At 53.7% G+C, this 20,676-nt stretch overlaps 2 protein-coding genes across 2 annotated transcripts; both read right to left on the reverse strand.

Annotated features, from left to right (window-relative positions):
• Positions 1-832: 832 nt before the first annotated feature.
• On the reverse strand, positions 833-10,419 carry Mapk12 (mitogen-activated protein kinase 12). The gene is made up of 12 exons (XM_032919402.1): positions 10,112-10,419; positions 9,892-10,021; positions 7,140-7,198; positions 5,213-5,324; positions 5,070-5,099; positions 4,762-4,809; positions 4,295-4,409; positions 3,134-3,205; positions 2,956-3,035; positions 2,807-2,885; positions 2,550-2,723; positions 833-1,144 (listed from the first exon to the last, which is right to left on the reverse strand). Exons 1-12 carry the CDS (start codon positions 10,234-10,236, stop codon positions 1,065-1,067), a joined length of 1,104 nt encoding a protein of 367 aa, XP_032775293.1. The 5' UTR covers positions 10,237-10,419; the 3' UTR covers positions 833-1,064.
• Positions 10,420-12,213: 1,794 nt separating this feature from the next.
• On the reverse strand, positions 12,214-19,210 carry Mapk11 (mitogen-activated protein kinase 11). Its single transcript, XM_032919409.1, has 12 exons — positions 19,011-19,210; positions 16,301-16,430; positions 16,074-16,132; positions 15,873-15,984; positions 15,734-15,763; positions 15,605-15,652; positions 15,411-15,525; positions 15,006-15,077; positions 14,734-14,813; positions 14,099-14,177; positions 13,847-14,020; positions 12,214-13,490 (listed from the first exon to the last, which is right to left on the reverse strand). The coding sequence occupies exons 1-12, from the start codon at positions 19,124-19,126 to the stop codon at positions 13,411-13,413; spliced, it is 1,095 nt and encodes a 364-aa protein (XP_032775300.1). The 5' UTR covers positions 19,127-19,210; the 3' UTR covers positions 12,214-13,410.
• Positions 19,211-20,676: the final 1,466 nt, after the last annotated feature.

Raw genomic sequence — 20,676 nt, forward strand, 5'->3', positions numbered from 1 at the left:
GTGGGCCATCTAACCAGCCCAAGTATGGCCTCTGACCAGGCAGTTTGTGTCTAATGGCTTGGATGACAGTTAGGTTCAGGGAGGCTGCTGGTCAGAGAGCAGAACCTACCTCTCTGGGTCTCAGAGAGCCTCTAAGACCTTCCTCACTAGACGTTTGGGCCATTGGAAGACAAATGTTGAGTTGGAAGACAAAGGTTGCAAACTCAGAAAGAAGGGAGCATCCGTTTCTCTGGGTCCTAACATCATCTATCCCATCATCTGCCCTTGTATCAGACTCCAGACTCCCTGCTCAGCCTCTAAGCCTTAAGAGTACAGTCATTCAAGAAGAGAGGGGAGCAAACCCTAATTTGGCTTGAAGACCATTGGCAAGGACTAGGTGGCACCAGCACTTTGACCTGGGAAGAGTCAGGGGACTGTCACCTCTATTAGCTGGAGGACAGAGAGCTCAGGCTACCTCCTCCTTGTGCACAGAGCAGCAGCTTGGAGAACCGATGGGTGCTCAGGCAATGGGGCCACACAACCAGAATGGCAGAGCTACAAAAGGGTTTATTTGCCCCCAGCCACTTAGGTACACTAAATGGCTGGTTTACATTCCAGGCTAAGGGTGTAAGAGAATCCACCCACTCCCAGTAGAGATGATGTCCCTGAGTCAGTGTCCCCAAAACCTCTATCTCCCTCCATCTCCAGAGTTGGCCTTGGCATTGTCCAGAGCAAGCAGAGCTCGGGCCTAGGCCTTGTCTCCAAAGCTCTGCCCACTCTGAGGCTTTTCCATGCACAACTCCAGAATTCAAAGGCTAGTCCCATGTTGGGTAGGGGTCTTGGATAGAAAGCTTAGATGTTCTGCCAGGGTCATCTCAGGTGCTCAAAATCTGAAGAACTCTGGCTTAGAGATGGAGGGTTCGTGATTCAAGGGGTCTACACAGCCTTTCCAGGTGGATGACTTGGGATAAAAGCACCAGGCACCAGTGCCAACCAGGATTCCTCTTCCGGAGAAGGGAAGCCAAGGTGTCTGCGAAGCTCCCAGCCAGCCTCCTTAGGATACCCCCCAAACCACCCAGAGGTCTTCACAGAGCTGTCTCCTTTGGAACTCTGGCTCCTAGCTGCCTGGGAGGCTTGAAGCTGAGCACTTCCTTGTACGTAACACCTGCAGGAAAGGAAGAGAAGCAAATGATACAGTTAGACAGCTTCCAGCCAAGGGGAGAAGCCAGCACCCCCATGGGCTTTTTAATCTAATCCTAAATGGACCAATCCACCTAAAAACACTAAAGACTGCGGTGAAGCTAGATTTCCCCCAGGCAAACAAGTGATGAAGGCTGATGTTCAAAAAATAAAATAAAGGGGTTGGGGATTTAGCTCAGTGGTTAGAGCGCCTGCCTAGCAAGTGCAAGGCCCTGGGTTCGGTCCCCAGCTCCGAAAAATAGAAAAGAAGAAAAAATAAAATAAAGTAAAAGGTTTGTGTTGAGAGAGAGATAGATAGATAGAGAGAGAGAGAGAGAGATCTGTATTTAAAAAAAAAAAAAGGAAGCGAGAAAAGAAAGTGTGAGCTATTCAAGGGCTCAGTTGTATGTCTGTGTGGTCTATGGTGAAAGCAACAGCATCCAGCCACAGCGAGTAGATGGAGACCACAGAACGGATCTTGTGGTACGTGGTTAAGGGAGTCATTTTGTTTAGCAGCAGAAGGGTTTCGTCACACAGAACCAAGCTCATCAGTACACAACACTTAAGGGAAGAACACCTGCCAGGGCTTTTAGCACATGATACGAGAGAACCTCAACCCACCCAGTCTCTCCCACTCCAGGGTGCAAGAACAGGGCCTGGGGTCCGAGGCAGACAGGACAAGGGATGGGGATAGCATGTCCCCAGACCTCCCTACTCCCCAGGTTGGACCTGCCAGTCTGGAGCAGACACCAGAGGCTAGTTCCAGCCCACGGAACAGTAGGCAAACTGAGAAGGCTTCTCTGGGGCCAGTTCTCAAAGAGAAGACGCTCTTCCCAGAACCTGGAGGTTCGGCACATAGAGGTGGAGGGATCTGGGGCTGGAGATGAGAAGGAAAAGTTGGGCCCTTGGGCCTGCGTGGGAATATACTGTCTTCCATGGGCAGAACATAAGAAAGATATAGTTGTTTCAGGAGAGGTTCTGAAAAGGACTAAGGAGAGGAAAGGATAAATTTTAAAGGTGTGAGGAGAAAGTCCTAAGGACAGGTGGTGGTAGAGAAGGCCCCAGTGTGGTCTAGACATGAGGACACTGGGCAGTGTAGGGGTTGGGGAGAGAAAGGCCAGGGAATTAGCAAGCCAAGGGCGCGAAGCACACACAGATGCACCACAGTTTTTGGGACCCATCACATGCCAGCCTTCGTCGGAGCTCCTGCAAAGGACACTCTTCACCACTGCGTTCTGCCCTAGCCAGAAGTCAACCTGGTTGAGTTGCACTGCCCCACGATGCCCTTTGACCTCCCAACTTCTTATCTGACCTGCAACCCAGGGTCGGAGGCTCATCCACACAGGACGCACAGGGTCCAAAGCCTGACATTGTGTGTCACCCACACTCACGCTTCCATTCCTCAAGGGTGCGGTCTACGTCATCAAAGGAGTCATCATATTTCTGGGCCTTGGGCTCATCCTCAGTGTCCCGAAGGGACTCAAAGTATGGGTGGGCTAATGCCTCAGCTGCTGTCACCCGCTGTTCCGCATCCAACACCAGCATCTTTTCCAGGAGATTCACGGCTGTGGGGAGAGCAAATCAGGCCCAGCCACAAAAGAGGGCATACTCACCCCGTTGCCTGAAACCTTCACCCATCCAGCCCTACCCTGAGGGCTTGCATTGGTCAGGACAGAGGCAAAATCCTTCTTTTCCAACTCAGGGAGGCCTTCCATGTAGTTCTTGGCCTGTGAGGGAAAAAGGGTGATAGGCCAGCCTCTAAGCCCAAGTCCAGCCCACTGCCCACTCCCCACTGACCTCAGCACTCTGTAGCTTCTGTACAAACTCAGGAGGGGGCGTCCCTGTGACTTTCATGATCTCCTTCAGCTGGTCCAGGTCTGTATCAAGGTCAGGAATACAATGCAGGGGCAGAGGGTGGCCCACCCAGCACCCACATCATGGCCAAAGTCAAATGATGTACTACATCGAAGGATACGGTCATTGCCTTTGAACAGGATCTTTCCAGTAATCATCTCTGCCATGATGCAGCCAACAGACCAAATGTCCACTGAGAAACGTCCATCGGTGCCCCACACACGAGGGTCACGTTCACAATCATGAAGGCCAAGAAAAGGGGACACACAAGAAACCACACATGGGAGACAAGTATACGTGACAGGGAGGCAGGTGTGTACATAGGCACAGAGCAGAGACTGTTATTGAGAAGGGTGACAGAGTTCCACCCCAGCTCACTAACCTCCCAGAGGTAGGGCCTACAAATGACTCCCTATCAAGAAATGAAGGGAGCTAGAAGTGGCTAATCAGTTAAGAGCGAGGGATGCTATTCCAGAAGACCTTGGTTTGGTTTTCAGCACCTACGTGACAGCTCACGGCCATCTGTGACTCCAGTGCTAGAGAACCCAGTGCCTTCTTCTGGTGTCTGTGGGCACCAAGTACACAGGTGATAGACACGTGCACATAAGTACTTACACACATAAAATAATGAAATAGGTTCTTATAAAAATTAAGAATGCGCAAGGCCCTGGGTTCGGTCCCCAGCTCCGAAAAAAAGAAAAGAAAAAAAAAAATAAGAATGAGTTGGACATGGTAATACAGCCTTTAATTCCCAGGTTTTAACAGACAAAAGCAGGTCGATCTCTGTGGATTCAAGGCCAGCCTGGTCTACCTAGTGAGTTCCAAGCCAGCCAGGACTACAAAAGGTCTAGAAAGCAAGCAAGCAAGCAAGCAAGCAAGCAAGCAAGCAAGAAGAAGCAGAGCCAAGTGGATCTCTGTGAGTTCAAGGCCAGCCTAGTCTACATAGTGAGTTCCAAAAATAACCAGAGCTACATAGTAAGACCCTGTCTTCAAAACAACCAAACTGAATATATATACGTACACACACATATTTCTCAACAAATAATAAAAATGGAGAAAGGAGGGGAGAGAGAGAAGGAAGGAAGGAAGGAAGGAAGGAAGGAAGGAAGGAAGGAAGGAAGGAAGGCAGGCTGGCTGGCTGAGATGTAGCTCAATGACAGGGCACTTGACTAGCATGAATAAGACTCTGGATTCCATTGCCAATACTACAAAAATAATTTAAAAATAAAACAAATGTGTAAATGTGGGTGGCATGCACTGGAGTCTCTGAATAGCCTCTTACCTGTCTGTGTGTAACGCATCCAATTCAAGATGACCTCTGGTGCCCGATACCACCGGGTTACCACATATCCTGTCATCTCACTGTCCGCCTGCCTGGCAAGGCCAAAATCTAGGATCTAAAGAAGTATCAGGGAGGTGGAACTTAGACACCGAGGATAGATCACATGTGGTCCAGAAGACCCTACGAGAGTTGGGCTTGAGGTTTCCACACTGGAGCTTTGTGCCACCCTTTGGTCTTGAGACCCCAGGATTCTCCCTGTGGTCGGTGTCCCTGGCCCTGCCCACCTCAGGAGGAAATGCTGAGGATTTCCCTCTGTTTCACCATCCCCTAATCACCTTTAGGAGCCTCCTAATGGAGGCTCAAATGTCTGAGTTCTGTTCCTCTGCCTAGGCCAAAAGTCAAGCAGGGCAGTAGGAGAGTGGAAGAGGCCCCAACCCCGCCATTGTCCTCTCCCCTCCCAGTGATACCTTCAGCTCACAGTCCTCGTTCACAGCCAGGTTTCCAGGTTTCAAGTCCTGAGAGAAGAAAGTGGCCACTATGACCCACCTACCAGAGCAGGGCCCAGGCAACACTTTACTTGAGCCCCCAAAACTGGCCTGGCCCCTGTGGGGAAGGGCAGAGGGGCTGAGTCCCTGGGGAGAACTGGGGATTACAGGTATTTCCGCCACAGTCCTATCTTGCTCCTTACAGTTAAGCAATGGGCCCTGGGGTTGAGCACTTCTGTCTATACAGTTGGGAGGAGTAAGGGCAATCTCCCAGCCCCTCCAGAACTCACCCTGTGGATGACGCCGGCAGCATGGATATACTGTGGAAAAGAGGGAGTTCAGCAGCCATCAGCTTGACTCCAAGACACAGAGCCCTGCCCTGACCAACAGGAAGCTTTGCCCACCTCCCTATGGCCACCTCAGCAAAGCCCACCTTCAGCCCCTTCAGCATCTGATACACAAGAAACTGGATTCTGTCTTCACTCAGAGTCTCATGCTTCATGAGCTTGCCCAGGTCAGTGCCCATGAATGGCATCACCAGGTAGCTGTGGAAGCAAGGGAGGCAGCCAAGGGATCAGGGTTAGTCCCACTGGGCCGGGCTGGGCCCAGTTCACACCTCGCGAGATCCCATCCTGGCAGGTGCCACCAAAGCAACTTCACTGAAGCACCCAGCCATCCCTAGCACTGAGGATCATACCATCCTACCATGCCTCTACCCTCACCGTGCCATGCTAGGCACCAACCCACCCTCTGGTCACACTTGTCCTTGGCAATTACATCTTCTCAACCCAGCCCACATCCCCTCATTCCAGAATGGCAAGCAGGGAGTGGGCTGTGAGTCAGGGCTATTTTGTTTGGGCTTGGGGGCTCTTTGTTTTTGAGGAAAGGTCTCACTTTGCAGTCCTGTCTGGTCTGAAACTCACCGTGTAGATCAGGATGGCCTCAAACTCACAGAGAGCTACCTCTCTCTACCTCTGCCTTCTAAGTGTTGGAATTAAAGACTTGCACCTCTACACCCAACCTTGTCTTTTTATTTTTTTAAAGATTTATTTACTTATTTATTTATTATATATAAGTATATATGTATATATACATATATAAGCATATATGCATATATGCATATATAAGCATATACATATATATATTATATATAAGCTGTCTTCAGATACACCAGAAGAGGGCACCAGACCCCATTACAGATGGTTGTGAGCCACCATGTGGTCGCTGGGAATTGAACTCAGGACCTCTGGAAGAGCAGTCAGTGCTCTTAACCGCTGAGCCATTTCTCCAGTCCCAGCAGTCAGTGCTCTTTTTCTTTTTTTCTTTTTTCTTTTTCTTTCTTTTTTTTTTTTTCCGGAGCTGGGGACTGAACCCAGGGCCCTGCACTTGCTAAGCAAGCGCTCTACCACTGAGCTAAATCCCTAACCCCTAGTCAGTGCTCTTAACCATTTCTCCAGCCCTTGCTTTTGTTTTTGGGGACGGGACCACACGCAGGCCAAAATGGCCTTGGAATGCTGACCCTCCCAGCTCTATCTCTCAAATGCTGGGGCTGCGAATGTGTGCACTGCCACACTCCCCCTCAGGGCTGTAAAATTCCTGACTGGGGAGCCATCGTACGCAGCAGGGTGAGCATCGAGGGCTGCACCTGATGCTGGCACCTCAGATTACTTAGTCAGGTACTGTGAGGGCCCAAGTGTCAGGCTAAGAAGGAGACAGTTTGGCTTTACCAGGGTGTGCCAGTATCCAGGGGTACCAATAGTCCATAGGGTTGTGGCGAGAAGTGAACGAGCTCTATGCATCTCAGCCCTCACTTGGGCCATGGGAAGAAGACCTCAAGCCAACCTAGAACCTGAAGCCAGTACCCAGAAGCTGCCTAGGCCCCTCCTACCACACATAGGGTAACCAGGAATCTGAGGCAGGGGTTGGAGCCGCAAGGTATCTAGGTCACAGGGATGTTCAGGTGAACGGAGGGATAGACAAGGGAAAATGGTATTATCACTCACACAAGTTCATGGCTCCCAGGAGCATATAGGAATATGGAGTAGACTGTGGTAAGAGGAGTGGGTGAGCAGTGTGCACCCTATCCCTCACATGGGCTATGACCCCTTTGGGGGTCCCATATCGGATATCCTACATGACAATTCATATCAGTAGCAAAAGTACCGTTATGAAGTAGCAACAAAACAATCTTATGGTTGGGGGTCACCAGGACATGAGGGACTGTAATAAAGGGACACAGCATTAGGAAGGTTGAGACCCACTGGGCTCTGGGAAGAAGGCCCTCAACCTGACCCAGAACCTTAAGCTGACACCTAGAAGCCACCCGGGTTCCTGCCCCCCACCCAGCCACTAGCACTTACAAGTCTGTGAAGTCATCCAGAGTCTCATCGGGAGTGAACACATCCAGCAGCCCAATGACCTGAGGAACAAGTGGCAGACAGGATAGAAAGCACACGGGAGCTGCGAGGCCTCAGGGCACCCCCAGGGTGGCACTGTACTCCAGGCAGAAAACCCTCCCATAACTATCCTTGTCTCTTCCACTGTCCCCACTGTCGGCTCAGCCCCCATCCTGGTACATTTGCCCACAGACACAGGCTATTTTTGGATGCTGACAGCCGGGATTCTCTGGGGGAGGGAGGGGCAGTCTCAGGTCTGGGTTGGCTCCAGGCCTCTGAGCAATCCAGTTTCTTTAGTCTTCTGTCCCCCCCCCCCACACACACACCTTTTTTTCCTTCCCAATGAAGCAGACCCAAGACCAAAATGGGGACAGTCCCCCGGGAGGAATGAATTCCCGGGAGGTCATTCCTGGGACCATCCCCTGGCAGTCTAGTCCAAGGGAAGCACCCATTGAACCTCAGCTTTGGACAACAGATAGACAATGTGACATTGACTTCCCAGTACTTGATTAGGGGACAGCACCTCTGGGGTCAAAGGAGTCCTCCATGAGGGGGGCTGCACATCTCCAAATACCAGGAGGAATGAATAAATGAGCAAAGAGAGGTCAAGTGCCTGATGCCCACAGCAGGAGTGAAAATCCTTCCAGAGTAAGGAACAGAGAGGGAGTCCAAGTGGCTGAAACTCAGGCCAAGGAGGAATCAAGGAGAGGACAGAGCAAGTCCAAGGAGGGCCTCGAACTCACATCCCGGGGGTTTGATCCACAGAGCTGCTGTGGAAAGGTTTAAATGAAGACACTATGCTGAATATGTCCTCCTAGTTTCAGTGACAGAATGAGGTAAGAACAGACAGGAGGTAAAGGGCAGATGGGTGACGGCTTTCACTCACGGCTGAAGCTAGGGGAAAGAGCACGGACAGAAAAGGCCTGGGGACAGACAGATAACCCACAGCTACGACCTGTAAGCCGAGTGCACTCTGCACAACAGATAAGCAACAGTGTCCTGGAGGTCAAGGTAGGTCCATCTGCGAGGATTATGACTTCTGCTCTTTTGTGATATAGAATGTGGCCCAGAGCCAAGGACCAGAGCTTGAGGAAGAGGAAGAGAGGAAGAGGCGGCTAGGGCTGGCCCTGCGCTAACCCCATCTCTGGTGTGAGTGGGACATACAGCCTATCCAGACCTCAGGGTCCACATGGGAAGGTAGGTTACAATGGCAGTCTCCCAAAAGGTTCTGAGGCATCCTGAAAGCAGCCACAGCCAGGTGAGGGCTGGTCAGTAGCTTGGTGTAAAGGCGGATGTGACCCACAGACTGGCAAAGAAGTAGGGAATGAGTGAAGAGGCCCAAGGCTCTTGGTTCACAAAGGCTACAGGATAAGTAGGTAGGTGGAAGCTGGAGGCTCCGAGGTTAGGGGTGGTTACACCCAAGAAAACAAAACCTTTTAAAGTTTGTTGTTGTTTTGTTTTGGGCTTTGGCTTTGCTTTTGGGGTTTTCTGAGATAGGGTTTCTCTGTGTAGCCCTGGGTGTCCTGGAACTAGCTCTGTAGATCAGGCTGGACTCGAACCCACAGACACCCATTTGCCTCTGCCTTTCAAGTGCATGTGCCACCACTGCCTAGCTTACTGGGGTTGTTTGTTTGTTTACTGTTTCCGGCTTTACTGAGAAGTGAAGAAGCAGACAAGGCAGGCCGGATATCCATCCACCAGATCAGCCAAGATTGGCAATGATGAAGCAGTGCCAATCGGTTTGCTGCTAGCCATGGGGAGTTCATTTTTCCTTTGGGCTATATTCCTGATGATCCAGGAAGGTTAAAACATCTGTCAGGACTAGGGCAAGTGCGCAGGAGTGGGAGGGGCAGAACTCACAGCCTCAGGAAGAACCATATCAACAATAATAGTAATATAACAATAATTAATAAATTAAATAAAAGGCCCCCCAGGCTGAGAGGAATATTCTGAGGGCCAGCATTGGTGATGGGAGAGGCTCAGGAGTAGCCACGTGCAGGTAGGACTGGAAACGAGATGCTTTCCCTATGGGTGTGAAGAAATACACACCCCCCCAATGGTGACAGTAATGCTTTGCTCCTTAAACCCCTTTATCCACAGAGACCCATGGCTTTGGGATGATAGAGCCAAGGGGGCACAACTCGAGCACCCTGCCTTGCCCTGAACGCCCAGGAACCTATCTGCCTGGAATAGAAGACTAGGGAGGTGGGCAAAGGGAGACCGAGGGGACAGATAACCCATAGCTGGGACCTGTGAGCAGAGGGCACTCTGCAGAATACATAAGCGATAGTGTCCCACCTTTACACCAAGCTACTGACCCGCCCTCACCTGGCTGTGGTTGCTTTCAGGGTTCCTTCCAGGAAAACCCTCCTCCCATCAGCCTGATTGGTGACAGGGTTTGCAGTGAGACCTGAGGAAGCCTTAGGCCTAGACCCATACCCTGACCATTGCCTGGGCTGTGAAGGTAAAGGTGGATCGAAGGTGAAACCAAGCAGCTGAAGAGGAGGCTGAACTTGTAGTGTCACCCAGAAAGGGATCTGGGCTCTGCGTCCGCTTTCCTCTTGGAAGCTGTTGATAGCTTACCCAAGCTGGGAGCTAACTAGGTAGGAGGTACCAGGCCCCTGGAAGCAGAGGCAGTGGGCAGGATTTGCAGGGGAGGGCAGGATGAGAGGAGCCAGTGCACAATATCCGCATCTGGGGCGGGCTTTGGACTCACGTTCTCGTGGCGCATGTGTTTGAGGAGGCGCAACTCTCTGTAGGCGCGCTTGGCAAACAGCTCCGACTGGAAGGGCCGGTACAACTTCTTGATGGCCACCTTGTTGCCAGTGCGGCTGTCTACTGCAGAGCTGCGGGGCGGACGGCTTGGCTAGCGAACCCGCCCCGTAATCGCCAGCTGCCTCCTGCCCTGCCTGCCGCCCCGCCCGGCAAACGCTCACCACACTGCACCATAGGCACCAGAGCCAACGGGCTGCAGGTCCTGGTACACGGCGCGCACCTCCCAGGCCGTTTTGGTCACCTCCTGGCGGTAAAAGCCCTTGCGGGCGGGTGGCGGGGAGCTCATCCCCGGCCGGAGCACCGCGCCCTAGGACCGGACTTGGGATCAGGGGCTCCGCCCGTGCGCCCCGGGTCACTGCGTGGCAGGGCGGGCTCCGCGCCGGCCACCCGCCTGCCCGCCTCTGGGGCTTTCCTTTGCGGGCTCTTCTCTCGGGGTCGCCACCCTGAACTCTGTATAGCCGCCAACTCCCTCCTGACCCTTGTCTCTGGCTGGCTAAGTGGTCCCTCCCGGCCCACTGACCAACCGGCCCCTGGGCCCTGAGCACGTGACACCCCCGCCTGCCCTCCGGCCCCTGCGGAAACCCGAGGAGGCCTCCGGGGTTGGGCGGAAGGCTTGGAAAAGGGGGGTTGTGGGGGAGAGCTGCCCCACAGCTCAGTCTGGACCTGAGATGAGAGGAGGCGCTGAAACACCCTGGCCAGCCTATACCCACGCTAGACTTCTTGGCCCTTGGGTCCTAGCAGGTGCCTCTCTGGATCCCGGCCCTTCCTATTCTCCCAGAACGTCAGACCCATTCTAGGCAACTTCAGATCACCAGGTTCTACTCCAGCCCCAGGTCAGGCCCACCAGCCCATACACCAATCATCCCCCATCCCAATTGTTTCCTGTTCCTGGCTCAACTCCCCATCTTTCCCAGGGATGCCCCGCCCCTGGGGCTGGTCGGTTCACCTCCATCTCTATGGAGGAGGATTTGGTTCTGTCTCCCAGACATCTCGGGTTGCATCCCCGGTCCCATTGTTGTGGCTCTCAGCTTCCCAGTCTAGGAACCAGAGGAATGGGTCCTAGAGGCAGAACAGGTCCTTCTAGGACCCCTTTACACCTCTGTTCCTCCCCCACCCCACCCCCAATCTGGTATGTAGAGTGCCGGCTTCAAGCATTGGACAGGACTGGTCCCTCTGTCTATCCCACCTGCTGTCCGTCCTGCTTGGCCTTCAAAGACCAGAGTGAGCTAAAGGTGTACCTGACCCCAGAAAAAAAGAGGGGGTCGGACGTGGGCTTCCAGCTTCGTACCTCGGTGTGCTCTTTCTCTCTGGGGTCTGGTGCAGACCTGAACCAGATGCTCCTGGAGGGTCAAGCCAACATCCCTCCCACAGCGGAGTAACCCACGTCCGTACGTCCGTTCCAGGATCCCACTGGCTTGACCAGTAGTAACAAGATCCCCAGAACCCTCTCCCCCTCCCTCCATGCCTGCCCGCCTGCCTGCAGCCATGAATCAGCAACTCAAGCTGGCCAGAGCAACTTTACACCTGGGCTGCTGCTGGGATGCGGTACATCCACAAACTGACAAGAGTGAACGGGCAAGCTCTGGGCCACTCAAACTACACCTGCCTGGACCCTGTGCCCTCCGTGCCCTGGGATGCCTCTAGACATCCACCCGTATCATCCAAAAAGCTCCCTGCCTCTTCTGTAGGAGACTGATCTAGACCAGATTTTGGAACTAGGGCCATGTATTTGGTTCTGCTCCCACTCCCAATCCCTCAGCACTGGACTTGGCTCTTGTCTTCTAGGTTCCCCCCTGGACCAGCTGCCAGACCTCTGGCCGTCCAAGACTCATGAGCATGATACATGAGCTGTATCCTGAGTTAAAGTCGCCTTTTCACCTTCATCAGGAAGGAAAGCTATTTCCTGTCCAATCCCTGAAGAACAGATCTTTGCTCCAGGGACGATCTCCAGCCTCACCAGTAGTAAGAGGGAGTCAAGTCAGTCCACCATTCCTAATGTACTTTAAACAGCAGGTAGCAAAGTGTGGTGGCTGTTACACCTTTTGCCCCTTCTAACCTGTGGGTCTTGTCCTGCACTGGTCTCCTGGGTTCTTGGCCCCTCTAAGAAGCTGCGATAGTACTAGAAATGACCACTGCTCACTCTGAGTGAGCAAGGGGTACGATACATGCAAAGTCTGTGGCGATAGCAGGAAGTGTACCAAGCACAGAGATCCGGCCACCCCTCCAGGAAGCAGGAAGAGAAGCAATGGTATCTGGAGCCGTCCACACAAACAAGAGCAAGAGGGAAACCCCTTTATTGTGCACTCTTGGTGCAGGCACTTGACATCCAGAGCCCCCTGGTCCCTGATAGCAAGAGATCATCATCTCTTCAGGGAGGAGTCACACCCCCAACATGTCTTCCAACAGGGCCCTACCTCAAAAGTTACTTGGTCAGCTCCTCTCTGGGGGATGGGGAGACAAGGGGGTGACTCACAAACCAGGGCACCCCAGCCCAACCACACTGCTACAAGGGTAGGAGGAGGTAGAATGTGGACAGACATTTGTCAGCTTTGAATCAAAGTCCCGGGGCGAGAATGTCCAAGTTCACATCCGTGGGTGCTGGCCACCTAGCATCCTTGAGATCAGACCACCAACTCCATCGGATTCCCAGCTGGCATTGTGCCTTTGTGACTCAGGATCCTGCTGCAGCTCCTTATACCCTATGTTTGCTTAAACTAATGGATCTTGGCCCCTCTCGGAGCCTTAGCCTGGTTCAAAGCTGGGTCACAAGACCCATTAGACAACCGGAACTTGGGAGGAGAGGAGGCAAGAGTGTCTCCAACTTAGGCGTCATACCAGAAATGGCTGCGGGCTCTTGTGTGCTCATAGATTCATACACACCAGCGCATGCCTGCATTTGCTGATGTGTATACCAGGGTGCACAATCACACCCATTTACCCTCATATCACAGGAACCACAAAGCTTCAGCAGGCTTTTCTGATTAGACAGCTAATCTGATAGTGGTCGCGGCCTTCCCATCCCCAGAGGAAACCGCCACTCAGTTGGGTGAGGCACTGGGCCTGCCTCAGCTTTCCCGCTACTCACTTCCTGGTTGAGCATCTCCAACCACTGTGACTCTCCCTCCCCCCAGAGTCTCCAGGGACCATGGCCCATTTGCCTTCCTCCCAATCCAGATAGTCCTCAAGAACAGAAGAGATCTGGACAGGGGCAGGGACCCATTCGGATCCCACACGCTGAGGTGGACCTGGGTGGACCAAGGTAGGTCCACTACTGCCCAGACTCCGACACATAACAGCAGGGTTACAGACACATCCGTGCATTCGTGTGTATAGGTGTAGAGCTTCTCAAGGCTAGGGGGTCCCAGGTTAAGTGTCAGGGCTGCCTGAGAGGCACCTCTTGAGGAAAGCCAGCAAGCTGAGGAAAGGGGACAGGCTCAGGTCTCCCCCCTCAGGCAATGCCTCACTGCTCAATTTCATGGGTGCCAGGGAGCTGCGATGTTTCCAGGGGCTTGAAGCTAAGGACTTCCTGGTAAGTAAGCTCTGAGGGAAATGAAAAAGAGGGATTGGGGGTGGGGGTGAGATTTTGCTGTCTGCCCATGGCCTTGCTCCCCATCAGCATGTGTGGCATGTTTCCCAGCCCACATCCACCGCTAAGCTTAGAACCGGAGTGGGCTCCACTTAGTCCTCCAAACCTCTGCTACGCACACACACCTTTACATGTGTCACTCAGGAGCACAGGCTTGTTTCCTCCCTGCCCCCAGGTCCCCACCCCCGTCCCAGACCACTGGGGAAGTTCCTTGCATGAAGCAGGCAAAATCTTGCTCTGAGAAAATGGCAGCCCTCAGGTTCAGGGACACTGCTCTCTTTCCCCCCCCCCACCCCCACCCTGTGCTCACCCTTCCACTCCTCCAGGGTGCGCTCCTTGGCCTCGACACTTTCGTCATAGGGCTCGGCCTCTGGCTCATCGTCGGGGTCATGGTACTGGCTGAAGTATGCATGGGCCAAGGCTTCGGCCGCACTGACTCTCTGGTCACTGTCTAGCACCAGCATTCTTCCAAGGAGGTCTACAGCTGCAGGATCGAGTGGCGCTTAGCACTATATCCAATGCTGGATCTGAAGCCCAATCTAGACCCAGTACCAGTCCTTACCCAGAGGGTTAGCTCCATGGAAGACACTGCTGAGGTCCTTCTGGGGCATGGGAGGCAGAGACTGGATGTACGTCCGGGCCTGGAGACACATAAGAAGGGCTTGGAGGGTTAATTAACCTCTATTTTCCTGGCCCAAACTGGGCAGAAGGCCTTTTGAGAGACAGCTTGTGATGCATTCGTTCCAACAGGCCTGGTAGGTGCCCCAGCAAGCCAGACTCCTGCTCCCAAAGTCTGGGGGCTCGCTAGCCCAGCAGGGGTGCCACGTGCCTTTATTCCCAACATTCAGGAGGTAAAGGTCTCCAAGGAAGTCTGGGGGCTCCAGACCTTCATTTGGCTTTAGATGGTGCCTAAAAAAGCCAGATGCTCCAAGCATTCTCTATTCTTCCCTGCCCCGCTGTCTATAGTGAGGAGAGTCTGTCGGCGTTGATAATTTTGTTTTCACTGTCTCGGCTACCTGGAATGGCCTCCTGGTTCACCTGCTTCTCTCTGAAGGGGTTCGATGTTCCTAGCACAAGCTCTATCCCTCCTTGCCCTCATCCCCCACGTGATGCCACTTTCTGTTTACTACTCCCTCCCCAACATGGCTGGTGCTTGGTCAGGAGAGCAAACAGATAGATGGATGGCCACTGACTCACATGCTCTGAGGATATCTTTGCCAGAACCTCAGGGCTGGGTGTGCCCACCACCTCCATGATTCGCTTCAGCTGGTCGATGTCTTCCTAGCTCAGGAAACACCTAGTGGCCAGCGTTTCCAGTCCCAGCCCCTGGTACACTGAGGAGCTGTGGCTCAGGAGAGGGAGCCCAATGTGATTCGGCATAGGGCAGAGGTAAAACTTCCAAAAAGGGCCAGAGTCCACTCCCACCCTGGAGAAGGGAACCCCAGCTTGACCCTGCTCCCCAAGGATACAGTCGTTTCCAGGAAAGAGGGCCTTTCCTTGGAGCAGCTCAGCCATGATGCAGCCCACAGACCAGATGTCCACTGTTGGGGAGAGAGTAAGGAGACTATCAGTCTGCCACCCATAATCCTTCCTGTGGGCCTGGGGAGGAGCCAGCCCAGGGACCCTCGGTCATAACCAGGACCAAAGAGAATAGACCCCTTACTCTATACCCTGTCCTGACCCACCAAGTTAGAAGCCTTTCTAAAAACTGGTCTCACTAAGTCCTTGCCTCTCTCTCAGAGCTCCAGGCATGCTCTCCTCCCCTTCAGCCTTTCTTCGAACCCCTTCTGCTTTGTCACCCTCCCTAAACCAAGATGTGAGCACTGCTGGCCCATCCTTGTAGGACAAGACCACTGCCTGAGGGCTGACAGCACCTGTCTGGTTGTAGTGCATCCAGTTCAGCATGATCTCTGGAGCCCGGTACCACCGTGTGGCCACATATCCAGTCATCTCCTCATCAGCCTGGCGTGCCAGCCCAAAGTCCAGGATCTGGAGGACAACGGGTATCTTGTAAGATGCCTACCTCTCTGGGTGTCCCCACTGTCCGTGCACCCCCCAACACCCTTACCCTCAGCTCGCAGTCCTCATTCACCGCTACATTGCTGGGCTTCAGGTCCTGCAGGGTGCACAGGGCATGAGTGTGGTACGGCCATGAGCCTAGGCAGAGTGGATGACCCTCACCCTCAGCTGCACCTACCCGGTGGATGATGCCCGCCGAGTGGATATACTGCATAGGAGGGCAGACCGAGTGAGCACAGGCTCCACCTCGCTCTGCCCCAACCCAGAGAGGTCGGGGAGTTGGGGGTGGGGGGGGACCCAGAGCCCACGTGCCCCACCTTCAGCCCACGCAGCAGCTGGTAGACAAGGAACTGAACATGCTCATCGCTCAGGGCCTGACACTTGACGATGTTATTCAGGTCAGCGCCCATCAGGGTGGTCACGAGGTACCTGCAGGGTCAGGGGTTAGGACAGAGTCTTGCCATCCCTTCCCCGACCAAGCTCCCGAGGCCACCACCGCGCCTGCCCAGGACACTCACACTTCGCTGAAATCCTCGATGGATGTGGCCGGCGTGAAGACGTCCAAAAGTCCTATGACCTGGTCAGGAAACCGAGGCAGGACCACAGCTCAGCTGTAGACAACGTCCCCCTGGCCTGGACCCCACCCATATGGGGCCCCCAAAGACCCCGCCCCTATATCTTAGCTCCCGCCCCCACCAGGAGGCGTCCGTCGTTCAGTCCCAACACCACCGGGCCACCCTCTCACGTTCTCGTGCTTCAGGTGTTTGAGTAGGCGTAGCTCACGGTATGTCCTCCTCGCGTGGATCAGCGATTGGAAAGGGCGAGACAGCTTCTTCACAGCCACCTTCTGGCGCAGCCGCGCGTCGTAGGCCGAACTGCAAGGTGGGCGAATGAGGCGAGCGAGCGCCTAGCCTGAGTCCACCCGACGCTGTGGTGCGGGAGCGAGCCTCTGCTACTGACTCCAAGACCTAGGAGGCATGTCCCCGCCTGCTCGCCCCGCACTGCCTCCACGCACACCCTCCTGAACCTCCCTTAGGTCTCCCTTCGAGTGGACTCAACATTCTCTGGCAGAGCTTGTATCTTTTCTTCACCAGTGATTCTAGCCCAAATCTAAGCCCCTGCTCACAACGAAGCCACCCCACGGAAAATACACCACGACTGTATCCACAGGCGCTCCCACAGCAAGTAGCCCTCCTCCTTCCTCACGGATGCGTGGGAGGCTTACCTACAAAGCCCTGGACACCCCACCCCCCAACGCCTCTGCACATCAGATTGCGGAAGCAAGATTATCCAGAGGTGTTTATTGCATCCTGATTTGTAATTGAAGCTGAGTGTGGTGGATCATGCCTGTAATCCCAGCTCTTGGAGAGCCTTGAGGCAAGAGAATTGAGATAGAGTTCAAAACCAACCGGACAACCTAGTGAGACATTGTCCCACAAGAAACAAAACAAACAAAAAATCCACACGCACAGTTTAGGGGATAGTAGGAAATGATTAACCCTGGTGTGGAGGTGTCTCTGGCACACTTCTACTACCCCAGAAACTGGGCCCACCATCCTTTACCCTTCTATCCTTCACCGGAGAGCCTCAAAATATATGGGCGGGGCCTAGACCACTGGCGGTGGTCCTAAGGCTTTTCACCAGGTTCTGGTCCCACTGCCCTCAAGACTGGAGCAGCTATGAACCCATGGAAGGAGCCCTGTTAGCTACAGTACCTTTACACAGCCTGTTTCCCTAGTGATTACTGTTTCTTCTCTCTCTCTCTCTCTCTCTCTCTCTCTCTCTCTCTCTCTCTCTCTCTCTCTCTCTCGATTCTCTTGTCTCAGGATGCACCCTTCCCTGGCAGTGAATGGAGAGGATACTACCCATTCCCACCAGGTGAGGGAAGATGGGGAAAGGACATGGTGGGCTCTAGGATGCTCATGGGACTAGAGAGTAGGGGAGGAAAGGTGGCTTCCTATGAGAAGCAGAATGTCTAAGTAACTCCTGGGGTGAGGTGTGGGGAGAGTGGCCACTAGAACAGCATGGTCCTCTTACTTGATTGGGTCTGTACAATCAAGTTACAAGAAGTTGGCATCCTATCGCCTAGCTCCCAGGGTCCCAGATCAGTGGAAACAGACCTAGGGAAATTTGGCTTTCTCCTAGTAACTCCTTGATGGTCAGCCCCCAGACAACTCCGTCTGCATCAATGTCAAAGTCCCCTGTAAGGTGTCTGCTCCACCTTTCTCCCACCCACCCCCAAGTCTTCCCTCTCCCTCTAATTTATATTTTTCTTTCTTTTCTTTTCTTTTCTTTTCTTTTCCGGAGCTGGGGACCGAACCCAGGGCCTTTCCCTTGCTAGGCAAGCGCTCTACCACTGAGCTAAATCCCCAACCCTATATTATTTTTTAAACGTTTTGTGTAACCTCCTCCACTTGCTGAGTCCCTGAGCATCCCAGACACAACATGGCTTATCCTCTCTTCCTCTGTCCTGCTCCTTGGGTATGGGTGGTGGAGGGGTGTATCCTGTCTCTACTCACTGTGGAGGGCCTGGGTGCAACCTGAGAGAAAGAGAAGCTAGGAGGAGATAAGGAACAAGTGTCAACAGAACGAGCCTACCCATCCCAGAGTGGTGGGCTTACAGGCTGCAGACGCGGGGAGAGATTCCCATGACCAGCTTGTAAAGCAGGACTGGTTCCCTCTCTAGGATTTCAGAAGCAGCCCAGTAGCAGAAAAGAGGCTTTTGAAGACAGCACAAGATCCAAGATGTGAGGCTCGGCCCCCAGTCCCGGTACAGGGCACATATCAGTGTCCGCACCCTTGAGCAGCCTGTCAGCAATGACTGTCTGCAACCGTTCTCCAATCCCAGGTACCTGGATGCTGCCACGGTCGAGACTCTAACCTCTCATCTCCAAGCCCTACCTATCTTCTGAGATCCTTTGTTGGGTAAACTTGTAGACAAACAGGAGGGTAGGTGTCTGCTTAGGCTCAAGCCGCTGAGCTTCTAGGAATCTGGAGAAGTGCCTAGGATCCACAGGAGAATTTGGTGTCTTCCGAAGAAGAAAGGTCTCCTCACCGCGCTGGGGCCCCCTTTTCAAATACTTGGGTCTGGGAGCACGTTAGACCCTGCAGCTACTTAGACCTTGCCCGAAATAACCCGGATGGCTGGCTGTTCCATTTAGCAGCCCCAGAGACTTGCTCTCCCGCCAGCTGTGACGCCGCAGTATTCGGCCTTTCTGGGAGAAACTAGGGATGGGAGGTGGGGGAGACATTAGAGGACCCCCTACCTGCCAGCGAGTGCAATCTAATAGGAAAGTTTCCTCCTTGTCCCCTCCCCCCCATTCATTCATCGGAAGCGTGCAGGCCGGGGGCGGAGGCAGGGCGAGGCCCCTCCCCACGCCGGGAACCCCACGTCGCGCTGGAGGGTCGCGCACACTTTCCCGCCCAGCTCCCACCAGGTCCTTGCCGGCCCCTACCAGACCGAGCCGTAGGCGCCGGAGCCCACCGGGCGTAGGCCCTGCAGCCGCTGCGGCACCTCCCATACTGTTTTGTTCAGCTCTTGCCGGTAGAATCCCGCGCGCGGACCCGACATATCCGCAGAGGCAGCTGGAGCGAGCGCCCCGGATCCCCGCGCAGCACCCGGCCCGCGCCCCACGCCCAGCACCGCTGAGCAAAGCGGGGTGGGGGCTGGGGGGCTGCGGCGCAGCAGGGCGGGGCGGTGGGGCGGGGCCGAGGCCGGCGGATTTCCCCAGCCTGGCGACCGGGGGGCGGGGAAACGGGGGTGGGGTGGGTGGGGGTTGAGGGTTCCCGGAGACAGACGCGCAGCTTCCTGCCCCTTGGAGACCATGACAAAGGAGAAAGCCGCCTTGCCTCCCTTGGGGGTGATGAGCAGACGTCTTGCTTGTACTCCCCCACCTTCACCTTCTGCAAATCACGCACTCACCCTGCCCTTCCCCGAGCCCCAGCCCAGTCCCCTTCCCCAGAAATGAGGGGACATTGTCAAAAGTGAGCTTGAGCACGTGGTGATAATACTTTAGAACAACAACAACAAAAACAAAAACACTATCCAGGAAAAATTAAAGGCTCTAGGTTAGAAAAACAGCGCCACGGAGTTAACGCAGAGCCCCACTGAAGGAGGAACATTGTGGCCTGGGCGAGGAGGACACCTTCGTTTGGCATTAATGTTTCGCTTCCTAGTAGATTTACTTAGTAAGTGACGGGCTTTCAGGAGGCAAGACGACATCTTTTCCCCATCTTGCCCTAACCTCAGTCCAGAAGCTCCTTGAAGAGGTAAGCTCCCGGCGGGCAGTCAGGACCAGGGACAGCAGCAGCACCATGGTTGGGGCCACAAGGTTTGGTCCCCACATGGATCTTTTTTTAGTATTGGGTTTTTTCCTCTATATGAAGCATCCTCCTCACTGACACTCGGGAAACGCCCCCAGCCCTGACTATCTCTGGCCACTAGCACAAGGCATCTCAGGAGGTCTACCACCCTGGCAGGCCTGGTTCATTTTGTCAGCAAGCCTAGAAAGCTCCCTCTTCCTGGTGTCCAGGGTGGATGCTCTCTCGTGTCCAGTAAGTCCTCACTAATATCACTTTAGGCCAGCGTTTCTCAACCTGTGGGTCAAGATCCCTTTTGGGGCAGCCTTTTTATAGGTGTCACCTAAGACCATCAGAAAACACAGATATTTCATAACAGTAACAAAATTAGTTTTAAAGTAGCAACAAATGAATTTTATGGCTGGAGGTCACCACAACCTAAGGAACTGTATTAGAAGGTTGCAGCGTTAGGGGGTTGAAAACCACTGCCCTAGGCCCTACTTTTATTCACACTTGAAAGTAAACATGGAACCCAGTGAGATGGCACACTCCTTTAATCACAGCACGAGGAGGCAGAGGCTGGTGGAGCTCTGTGAGTACCAGGCCAGCTTGGTCTGCACCCTGAACTCCAGGACAGCCAGAGCTAAATACAGTTCCTGTCTATTTAGAATAGAATCCCATTCCCCCATTTCCCCCTCCCCAATAAAGTGAGCATGGACTGAGTGTAGTGGCTTCTTCTTTTTTTTCTTTTTTTTTTTTTTCTTTTTTCTTTTTTCTTTTTTTTGGAGCTGGGGACTGAACCCAGGGCGTTGCACTTGCTAG

The sequence above is a fragment of the Rattus rattus genome, chromosome 1 (assembly GCF_011064425.1).
Source record: "Rattus rattus isolate New Zealand chromosome 1, Rrattus_CSIRO_v1, whole genome shotgun sequence".
NCBI classification, from domain to species: Eukaryota; Metazoa; Chordata; class Mammalia; order Rodentia; family Muridae; genus Rattus; species Rattus rattus.

Bases quoted from the DNA above. Each gene is read 5' to 3' on its own strand.
- Mapk12 (XM_032919402.1), bottom strand. From the start codon at position 10,236: ATGAGCTCCCCGCCACCCGCCCGCAAGGGCTTTTACCGCCAGGAGGTG. The intron at 5,325-7,139 runs GTAAGTGCTAGT...TTGCTTCCACAG, and splicing joins CTGGATGACTTCACAGACTT to CTACCTGGTGATGCCATTCA. The intron at 2,724-2,806 runs GTAGGGCTGGAT...CTCTCCCCACAG, and splicing joins GACCAATGCAAGCCCTCAGG to CCGTGAATCTCCTGGAAAAG.
- Mapk11 (XM_032919409.1), bottom strand. From the start codon at position 19,126: ATGTCGGGTCCGCGCGCGGGATTCTACCGGCAAGAGCTGAACAAAACA. The intron at 16,133-16,300 runs GTGAGAGGGTGG...TTTCCTGACCAG, and splicing joins AACACCTGAAGCACGAGAAC to GTCATAGGACTTTTGGACGT. The intron at 15,764-15,872 runs GTGGGGCACGTG...CCTCCTATGCAG, and splicing joins AGCTGCTGCGTGGGCTGAAG to TATATCCACTCGGCGGGCAT.